Source organism: Microtus pennsylvanicus, chromosome 11 (assembly GCF_037038515.1).
Source record: "Microtus pennsylvanicus isolate mMicPen1 chromosome 11, mMicPen1.hap1, whole genome shotgun sequence".
Taxonomy (NCBI): domain Eukaryota; kingdom Metazoa; phylum Chordata; class Mammalia; order Rodentia; family Cricetidae; genus Microtus; species Microtus pennsylvanicus.
Window position 1 is genome coordinate 21,735,935 of NC_134589.1, and position 10,769 is coordinate 21,746,703.

The 10,769-nt window shown below is 51.3% G+C and overlaps 1 protein-coding gene across 4 annotated transcripts in view; it reads left to right on the forward strand.

The window, feature by feature from the left end:
* The window catches only part of Znf385c (zinc finger protein 385C), a 49,186-nt gene that overhangs the window by 36,735 nt on the left and 1,682 nt on the right, over positions 1 to 10,769 (forward strand). For 3 of the 4 annotated variants that reach the window (XM_075990741.1, XM_075990744.1, XM_075990743.1), the window contains 6 exons: positions 3,146 to 3,294; positions 5,865 to 5,975; positions 7,739 to 7,904; positions 9,391 to 9,687; positions 10,083 to 10,279; positions 10,494 to 10,604. In XM_075990741.1, the coding sequence (XP_075846856.1) occupies positions 3,146 to 3,294; positions 5,865 to 5,975; positions 7,739 to 7,904; positions 9,391 to 9,687; positions 10,083 to 10,279; positions 10,494 to 10,604 (1,031 nt within the window). The remainder of the gene's footprint in view (positions 1 to 3,145; positions 3,295 to 5,864; positions 5,976 to 7,738; positions 7,905 to 9,390; positions 9,688 to 10,082; positions 10,280 to 10,493; positions 10,605 to 10,769) is intronic. The other variant, XM_075990742.1, reaches the window with a different exon arrangement.

Here is a 10,769-nt window from a genome sequence, read left to right on the forward strand (position 1 = left end):
GAGATGAGGGCAGGCAGGTCTGAGAGCCCAGAAAACTGGAGCTCAGACAGGTAAACTTGCCCAGGGTAGCACAATCCGTAATCAGCCAAGAGTCTGCCTGGCCTCAACCTTGTACTCATCCAACAACCTTGCATTGCTGCCCCTGCAGCCTGGAGGACAAGCCTGACTCCGTCCTTTTTACTCCCTGGGCTGTCCCGGGTGACGGCTGCCAGTGTCTTGCACACAGAGGCTTATCAGCATCTGAAGGCATCCCCATAGAGGCTGGTGTTAGAAGAGACCAGGGGCTGGGCCGAGTCCCATCCTCTGTCCCTGCTTGCCACTTTGGTGTCCCCATGGGATGGCCATCCTGCTACCACTTTCTTGGGCAGTGTAGAGGTCCAGGAGGGTAAGGTTATCACTTGCCAACTCCTGGACATCCTACAGGTTTTTGGCATATCTGCACCCAAACTGGCCTGGCCACCCAGTGACCTACTGGGGAGTGTCAGCCTGCAGCTCAGGGTCACTTGCCCACTGCCCATGGATCTTCACTGTCTCCCTGGCCCAACTGACCCTAAACCCCTTGTCTATTTGAGTGAGTATGAGAGTGTATTGGAGGCCTCGTTCCAGCTGCATGGTGACCCTAGTTCCCACGTGGTCACTGAGCTCCACGCAGCCTTGGACCTTGCAGCTACTGACTTGGCGGGTCCTCGGCTAGTACATTGGTTGTCCCTGTTGACTGTTGTGGAAGTAATGACTGAGGCCTGGCTTTGCTTGGTGCTCACCTTGGGAGCCACTGTCCTGGCCTCCTGGACCACTGCTGCCCTGGCCTTGGCCATGTGCCAGTTCATAGTTCACCTTGGTAGCCTTCACCCACTGCTCTATGCTTTGCCTTCAATGCAGAAGCTTGTCCTGGTCCTGCAGCATGAAGACCAGGACCTGGTCTTGCTGCAGATGGTGGTGATGGCAGCCTTAATTTTGCAGCAAGCACAGTGTGTCCCTGGGGGGCCTATCTCCAGGCGTCCTGCAGGAACTGGCGATCTCCGAGCCTGCCCAGTGGCAGGCAGATGGCAAAAGCTGCACCTACCATGGTGTGGAGTTGCTGGGCAATTCAGAGGCTTATTGCGAGGTTTGGAACGCCTCCAGCAAGCTTTTTCTGGACTCCATAGGCACGCGTAGGGGCTGTTATTCCCTGGTCGCTCGCTGGATGCAGTGGCCGTGTTGGCAATAATCTTCGAGTCCCGCCTCTACCCGGAAGAATGGGGTGCACTCGATGAGGGCGTTATGTGGGTACTGCTGCTGGGCACTGGTGAACCAGTGTGCTGGGCGAGTTCGTGTTCTTCAAGGGCATGGTGGCCAGCCTCGGGCTCCTCTGCCCACGCACCCTGTGAGCCAAGCTGGCCGTGTGTGTATTCCGAGCTGTACGGAAATCTTTCCCGAATTCGCAGCCCTAGCTAGCCTTGGTGCTGCCCGCGTGCACTGGGCTGCTGGACAGGGTGGGCCGCAGGCATCCACAAGCCACGGTGGTGGGGACAGAGCAGGGTCTCAGGCAGGCCACAGTGGCCACATGGTGAAGATAGCGGTGGATATGCCCTCGCTGTATGAGTTTGATTGTGCACTGGCCATAGAGTACTTAGTAGATGGATAGAGGGAGGGACTTCGGGGGTGGCCTCCCCTCCCCTTAGCCCACAGAGGGTGGAAATTGAAGGGATCGCAGATACAACTTTACCCATATACACTACACTCAAGCTGACCTACTAACCACTCTGTCCCTTGCTCTTCACCAAACCAGACCCCTGGCCAGTGAGGGAAGAGGAGCCTGGGCAAGTGGTAGAGGTACTAGGTAGGGCCTGGACAGTTCCAGTCCCATCTGGCCTTTCAGAGTTTGCTTGTCCTCCTTTGAACCCTCCCCTTGGGTTTTGGTTGGAGGGAAGAAGGTTGGGCTTTAGGAACTGGGGAAACAGAGGTGAACAAAGGCTTCCAGAGAATTTCCTCGCCCGTTGCTTTGCAGTGTTTCTTTTTCTAAGAGACTGTAAACCAGAGGACAGTGCTTGTTTCTGACCATAGCACAGTGCTAGCTGTGCACAGACTAATAGGCCAAGTGCACAGTGACTCCAGGGAGGGAGTGGTACCCTCCGTCCCTCTCCCCCTCCCATCTGCTGTCTGCCGGCTTTTCTGTACATGACTGTGTTTATAGGCATACATCTACAGATGCTAAACAAACCAGTCTTATGTTTCAGAGGGTTAACACCCAAGAATTGAAAAGGACTTCTTTTGGTTTTGCAATTACAGGGCTCAAGAAAGTCTTCAATAACTTGGATTGATATCTTTGTTTTTTTCTTCCCTTCCTTAAAATCTGATTTGTCGGTTCCCAGCCCTTTCTTGCCTTTGCTTTACACTGTTAAGAGCAAAGACTGCAAAACCACAGTGTTGTTCCTGGGCGTACTGAGGACTGATTTGGGGTCTCACCAGAACTGGAGACCCAAACCTTCAGAATGCTGTGCGTTTCTTTCTTTCTTTTTAAATTTGTGGGAGTTCTTAGATTTATTTTGTATGTATGAGTGCTTTACCTGCATATATGGGCACCATGTGTGTGCCCGGAGTCTGCAAAGGTAGGAAGCAGGCATTGGGTCTGCTGGAACTGAAGTTACAGTTGTGAGCTGCCATGTGGGTGCTGGGAATCAAACCCAGGTCCTGTAGACTGGCCAGTGCTCTTAACCACTGCGCCATCTCTCCAGCCCCGTGCCATGGGTTTGTTCTCATCCCTTCTATGAGTGGTGTGGAGCCTGAAGTGAGAGGGGGGACAATCGGTGAGAGGAGAGGGGGCTGGCCTTTCCCTACACTCCCTGAGTTTGGTGCTTTGGGATAAAGTATGACATACTGTCACCAGGGTTGTGTATCAACCCTGACTCCTCTGACCTCTCTCTTGCCTGAACTTCCTTTGGGTGTCTATTTGGGTCACTGTGCTGACCCTGTCTGTGAAAGAGGGTTGCTCTTCTGCCTAGGACACTTGAGCTGTAGACTCCGTGACTCTGGTTCAGCTGGAGCAGTTATAAAGAGGGAGCCAGGACTTCCTGTCCTGGCTGTAAAAGCCTTTCATTCTGGCAGCAGAGGTGGGAGAGAGCTCTCTGGCTTCTCATTTCAGACCCTGCCCTTCTTCCTCCTGCAGCAGGCCCAGCCTCCAGCACCCCCAGCCCCCTGCTGGCCTCTCTGACCCTGCCCACCCGGCCTCTGCAAACCCAGTTGGACTTCAAGCACTTGCTCGCCTTCCACATCAATGGCACCACCCCGCTCAGTCTCTTCCCCAACTTCAGCACGGTAGGGGCTGGGCAGGAGGGTGGGGACATATGCGAGGGGGCGGGGGGGGGGGGCGGCAAGGAAAGTGATTCAGCTGGCCCTAGGTGCTGCCAAATAGGACCCGGAACCCAGCTGTCTCTTGGCTAGAGATGAAGACAATGTCATTCCTATCCCACCATCACAACTGTCCAGAGATGATTTTTGGGGGGAGGGGGAGATGATCCAGATGTGTCTGTGTGCACTTGGGTTGTGGCTTTGATTTTCGGGTTAAAGATTATTTTATTATTTCTCTATGTGGTTATGTGTTTGAATCACTGTATGTTCACACGTGTGGGTTAACATGCCTGTGTATGCACAGCAGCCAGAAGAGGTCATTGCATGTCCTCTATGACCTCTCCCTGAACCTGGAGCTCCTGTTTTCTCAGCAAGGCTGAAGATCAGCTAAGCGCCAACAACCCTCCTGCCTCTATCCCCATTGGAGCTGTGATTACAGATTTCCTAGGGCACCTGGTTGGCTGTGTGGGTGCTGGGATTCGAACTCCAGTCCTCACGATTGCACAAGCAAGTGCTTTGAACTGCTGAGCTATCACTCCAGACCTAATGTCTTTGTGTTGGAGTTTGTGTTTCTGGAGGTCTGTGTGTTATCGGTGGGTACAAATTTGTGTATTGTTTATGATGGCTTTTGTGTGTGTGTGGAGGTGATTGTATGTAATATGTGTGCATGTGAATCTGAGGGGTTTGGATATCTTTATACCTTCTCTAATGTGCTTGGCATGTATGTGTTTTAGGTGACTGAGAGCCCATTCATGGTTGTATAGTATCTATGTGTCTAAGAGCATCTTTCTGCTTGTCTGTGAGTCTGTAAGTGCCTTCAAACTCATGTGCTTGGTATCTGTATATTTCTCTGCATGCACTCAGGTGTGTGTGTGTGTGTGCACGCGCGCATGCGCTCATATATGGGTGTGTAAGACAAATGTTAGGAGTACTCCATGAAGTTTGAGGATCAGGACACCTTTTAATTCTGAAAATCAGATGCAATCATGGATGAACTCCATGCCATCCTCAGAAAACTGTCACATGCCCTCCCAATAACCTGGAGGAGTCTCCCTCTTTTTGTCACCTCCAGGTTTGAACAGAGGTCCTGAGGAGTATGAGACACTCGGGCATGGGCCTAGGGACTTGGGGCCCTACTGTTGCTTACAGATCTGTTCACTGTGCAAAGGCATAGTCTCTCAAAGGCGGGTGCCGAGACCACCCAGTAAGGTCCTGATGCTGAGTCTGCTCTACCTTGGGCACTGTCCAGGCTGGAACCTCTGTTTTCAGAGCAGTCGCTAGAGCATGTTCTCCCCTCTGCCTCTGGTTTCTTCCTGTGGGAAGGTTTGGAAAGTTCTTTTTGAGTAACCAAGACACCTTCTGGTTTGAATCCAACAACCCAAGCTCCTAAAGCACAGCATGGTGGCACTACCTTTAATACCAGCACTCCGGAGAGTAAGGCAGAAGGAACAACCTGGGCTACACCAGCGAGTTAAAGGCCAGCCTGAGCTATGTTGTGAGACTCTGCTTTAAAAACAAAACAAAATAAAACAACCCCCCCCCAAAAAAAACTAAGGCCCCTGAGAAGAGACATAGAAACCGAGATGTTGAGGCGGCTTGGAACATAGCTCAGCTGGTAAAGTGCTTGCCTGGCAGGCGCAAAGCTCTGAGCTTGATTCTCAGCACCACACAAATCAGGTAGCGCAGGCCTTTAATCCCAGCACTTGGGAGGTAAAGGCAGGAGGGACTATTCTAAGGTCATCCTCAGCTACAAAGTGAGTTCAAGACCAGCCTAGACTACTTGAGATTCTATCTCAAAAGGAAAACAGGAAAGAAAGAAAGAAAATTGCATGATATCGCAGACCTATAATCCCAACACTTGGAAGCAGAGGCAGGAAGACAGGGCGTCCAAGGCCAGTCTGAGCTAGATTAGACCTTGCCTCAAATAAATAAAAATGAGAAAGAGAACAAAAAAAAGAAAGAATATACAAAATTTACAATTAGGAAAAGTAAGAAAACATTCAAGTTCATATTCCAAAGAGACAATCCTGCTACTTGGGGGCCTAAGGCCTCCCTGTGCTGCCCTGCTTGGCCACTCACCTCCCTGGCCATGACTGTCATCCTCCTTAGCAGACATCAGACTCTGGGACAGTGGCAGAGCTAGTGAGGTAGGGTTTCTTGCCCCCACCATCAGGTTCAGACACAAAAACTGGGTTGGAATGAAAGAAATCCCACCAAAAGAATCCTTGTCCCTTCCCTGCTATAGTCTGTGATCACTCTTTGTCCCAATGCTGTGCCCCTTTAAAAAGAGAAACCAAAACCCAAAAACTAAGACCAGAAGGGCAGCAAGAGACGTCAAGGTGATCTCGTGAGAGTCAGGCCACAGCTCTAGCATTCAGGTCACCCTGGGCCATCCCCCTTGCTGCCTAACAGATCTGGTCCGTACCCAGACAAGGGTACAACCACAGGGCAGGAGAGGTCTGGTAGACTGAGCACATTTGGAACTGCACCATTCCGGAGCATGCAGGAGGAACTTGCCCTTCTGTTCCCCCTCACAGATGGACCCAGTCCAGAAAGCAGTCATCAGCCACACATTTGGGGTCCCCTCCCCTCTGAAGAAGAAGCTGTTCATCTCCTGTAACATCTGTCACCTGAGGTTCAACTCAGCGGTGAGAGGGAGTCATGGAAACGGAGGTTGGAGGGAGCTGGGTCTCTTCGGACTGCTGGAGAGGGGCTGTGCTCTGATACCCCACCCTCTACTGACTCCTCCCTTTCTCAGACCCCTCCTACCCACATGTAGCCTACTGGGATTCCATTTACCTCCCCTCTGCTTTGCACCCACCTTTTGGATGTCCCAGGGGCCATAGTGCGAGTTTCTTGTCTTGACCTGAGATGTTTATAGCATGTATTCTCCCCAGTGTCTTTTGTGGTGAGGTAGTGGAACTTACTATAGAAACCAGGCTGGCTTTGAACTCACGAGACCCACCTGCCACTGCCTCCCTGCTGGGATTGAAAGGTGCACACCACCATACCCAGCGTAAGTGAGTTTTGTTTTTGTTAAGACAGCCTCACTATGTGGTTGTCCTGGAACTCGCTCTGTAGACCAGGTTGGCCTCAAACTCACAGAGATCCACCTGCCTCTGCCTCCCTAGTGCTGGGATTAAAGATGTACATGACTATACTTCGTCATCTTAATGGACTCCCATGATGCCTCTGTGAGAGGTACAGAGGCACAATTACTATCTCTACTTTTCTGAGGAGGACACAGTCTCAGAGTAGATAAATAGTTTGCCTGAAGACACAACTGGGAAATAGCATTGCTAGGATTTGAACCCAGTCCTGGCTGACCCTGAGGTCTGCATACTCCTCCCATAGCCTATCCTGGGGGAGAGGAGGATCTTTACTGTGGGACTTGGGTTAGTTGTCAAAACCACTGTGGACTGTAGCCAAAGAGTTCAAGAAAGGGCGGTGGAGGCTTGTCTTTCCCACCTTTGGGAGACAGGAGTTGAGAAGCCACAGTAGAGACTCCTAGTGAAGTAGAGAGGATGCCAATAGTCCAGCTGTGGTTTTTCTCTAGATGCTTAGGTCACATCATTCCATAAAAAATAGGCAAAAAGAGTCGCTGGAAGGAACATGTCTCCATACCTTGGCCCTGACAGAATGGCTGGGCCAATTGCAAATGTTCAATTTCAAAAAATATCAAAGGAATGAATGTTTTTGGAGTACATAAGCCCAAAATATGAGTACTGTTGTGCTTTCCATATGTGTACCCCTTAACATTCAGGAGCCCCGACTTTATAAACTAGACTAGCAGTTCATATCCCATTTAGCTTAAAGCCGGACACAGTGGTACATACCTGTGATGCCAGCGCTTGGGAGGCTGAGGCAGAAGGATTGTGAGTTAAAGCCAGCCTGAACCACACAATAAATAGTTCACTTCCAGAATATTCTGTATATATAGGCAGACACTAAGGGAATCACTTGGTGAACGTCTCTGGGCTCAACCTGGATGTGGGAACACACAGTGGAAGCAAACAGGGCCAGAGATGTGGCCCAGTGGAGGGTGGAGGGCATTGCCTAGGACCCATGAGACTTTGTGTTCAGTTCCCAGTTCAGAACACACACACACACACACACACACACACACACACACACACACACACACACACCGGGTGAGAAAGTTCGGTGAGGTGCTGTGACCGATCTAAAGAAGCATAGCTTACAAACGGCCAAGTTTGCTCTGAGGCAGAGGCTGCCTGCACTGGAGCACCTGTGAGGACACACTTGGTAAACCTCCAGACCAGATGCATGTGGCGATGACGGTGACACTGACTTCACTTGTTGTGCCCAAGCTTTGTGCCCCTTTAACCCCATATCCCTCTGTTTAACCTCATTCCCGAATGAGGCATGTGACCTCCCCTCCCTTTTCCAGAACCAGGCTGAAGCTCATTACAAGGGTCACAGACATGCCAGAAAACTCAAGGCTGTCGAGGCTGCCAAGAGCAAGCAGAGACCTCGAAACCTGACCCCAAATGGGACAGTGGCATCTTCAGCCTCACCTCCAGCCAGTGGAGGCCCTGGAAGCCTGCAGAGCAAAGGTCAGTCCTGAACCCAAGTCCCCACATTGAGGCTAGCTTCTGACAGTGGCTTACGTGACTGGCTTGTCACCATCCTTCTTTCTCTTTCGTAAAACTTGGGTTGTCTTTGCTGTTGTTACTGTGTTGTTTTTCTTTGTGTGTGTGCATGCATGTGTGTCTGTATGTGTGGGTGCCCATGAACCATAGAAGCCAGAAGAGGGTATAAGATCCCCTGGAGCTGGAGTACAAGTGGTTGTGAGAGGCCTCGCGTGGGTGCTAGGGATCAAATTCCAGCTGCTGCAAGAGTTGCTCTTCTGACTGCTGAGCCATCTCTCCAGCCTTTCACCATCTTTCTGGCTGGGAAATTATTCTGTGTATACCCGTACGGGCAGACACCTACTGTTTCCTGACATTCCTTAGGCTCAATCTGGACCAGGTTACAAGCTGCCAAGCACTCTTAGCCTGAACTAGGATCCTTCCCAACTATTATCTGTGTTAGTTCCCTAAGTCTGGCAGAACAAATGGCTAAGAAGTAGGTGGCCAAAACAGTAGGAGCATATGTTCTCCACAATCCAGAGCTCAGCAGTCTGCAATCAAATATGGATACATTTGTTGTTTGTTTTTTTTCCCTGGGTGCCAGAGGGAGAAGCCCTCGTTTCTCGGCTGATGGGCACCACTGTCCTCCACACTCCTTATAGACAAAGGAAGGAGAGTTCTGGGTCTGCTGGGCTGTGCATTGAGTTCAAGGCTAGCTTAGGTTGCATAAGACCCTGTCTCAGAAAATAAAGGACAGGGGGCTGGCTGTGTAGCTCAGTGGGTAGAGTGTTTACATACCACATGGGAAATCCTGGGTTTGATCCCAGCACCAACATTAAACCAGGCATAGTGGCTCAAATCCATGATCATAGTACTCAGGAGGTGAAGGCAGGAGGATTAGAAGTTCAAGGGAATCCTCAGCTATATAGTGAGTTCATGACCAGCCTGAGATACATGAGACCTGAACAAATAAAAACAAACAAATTCATGACCAGCCTGAGATGCATGAGACCTGACCAAGCAAAAACAAAACCAAAAAATGCCAACACCAATTTGTGCATGAGTTTACACGTAGTAGCTCTTTGTTTTCACTGCTGTGTATATACATGTATATACACATGTATATACTGCATGTATATACCACCATTCTCCTGTGTGATGGACTCACAATCTCCAGGTTGATACTATTATGAGTGATAGTTTATAAACACTCTAGCACACTTTCTGGTGACTTCTGCTTACTTAATACTGAGGCGCTAGAATGTCAGGGCATCCTGCTCCTTCCAGTTTGATGATTTTTATATGGGGAAACGGAGGCCCACGTTTGCCTAGAGAGATGGTGGCGAGGTGAGCCTAGAATTCAGTGCTAGCTTTCCTTCCGGCAGGGAGCCTCCCACCCTCCCGCACCATCTCCACTGCGGTGCTGAGCCTCGGGGGCTGGACTCTCCCCATATGTCCCATCTCCTTGCAGATTCTGCATCTCCTCCTCACGGCCCTTCACTTCAGCTACCTCCGACCTCAGACACATCAGTCAGAGAGCCGGCCCACTCAGACCCCTTGGATGCCGCTGCTTCCTCTTCCTCTTCTTCCTCTTCCTGCCCACCCTGCTCCCCGGATCCTGGCACGGAAGCACCAGGGCCTGAGCCAGCAGAAGTGGCTGTGGGGAGTGGGGTGAATGGGGAAGGCAGAAGCGAAAAGGGGTGCCTCTACTGCCCGACTTGTAAAGTGACAGTAAACTCAGCCTCACAGCTTCAGGCTCACAACACAGGTCAGTGCTTCCCAGGACCCATGGCATCCATGGCTGGGTGACAGGAACCCTACCCACTGTTACTACACAGGCATTTCTGGGTCCCTTGATCCCAAGGGAGGGGAGATCAGGAAGAGAAGTCTCAGCAACCAGAACTGAAGATTGCTAAGGACTACCCGGCTCCATTCTCCTTGGATCAACACAAAAAGAAGGGACTTTAGCTCAGATGCCTATAAGGCCTTCTTCCTTGGAGATGTCCACAGGAAGCCATAGACAAGCCAGAGATGCTGGGAAGGGAAGCCCACGTGGTTTGGGGGGTGGTTATAGGTAGAGCAAGGTTTGCGAGGGACAACCAGCTAACCTAGTTTGGTGCTGTGGTCTCCTTTCCGTACTGACAGACTTGTCTTTCCTTCCAGGAGCCAAGCACCGATGGATGGTGGAAGGCCACCAAGGGGCTCCCCGAAGGGGCCGGGGCCGTCCTGTGTCCCAGGGAGGGGCTGGACATAAGACAAAGAGAGTGCTAGGAAATCGTGGGGGCCGGCAGGGACCTAGCCCTCCCTTCCAGTGTGCTCTCTGTCAGCTCCAGGTCAATTCAGAGACCCAACTCAAGCAGGTAGGAGAAGGAAGGCCAGGGTTGGGTGGGCATCCGAGCAAGGGACAAAGGGTTGATGCACACTCATGGATGGACTGCCCCATCAAGAGAACCCATCGTGTGTGTTGATCTGTGGGTAGAGGAACACTAATAATCTGGACAACAGAATAATTTTGGGTTCTGTGGCCTTCCTCATCTCACCCCCATCCTGTCTGTCTGTCTGTCTGTATATCAGCACATGAACAGCCGGAGGCACAAAGACCGCCTGGCCGGGAAGTCCCCCAAGCCCTCCAGCCAGCACACCAAACTGCAGAAACAGGCGGCTTTGGCTGTGAGTGCCCTCAAGGTACCTGTCTCTAGGCAATGGTCTACTAGGGAGAGTCGGAGGAAGGGCCAGTTGAAAGACTTGGGGTGTGGCAGGAAGGTGTTGGCACTGCAGCTGCCTGGGCAGGAACATGGTTAGGGTTGGGGTTGGGCTATGACCACAGGAATTTCCGGTGGGTGGGGTGGG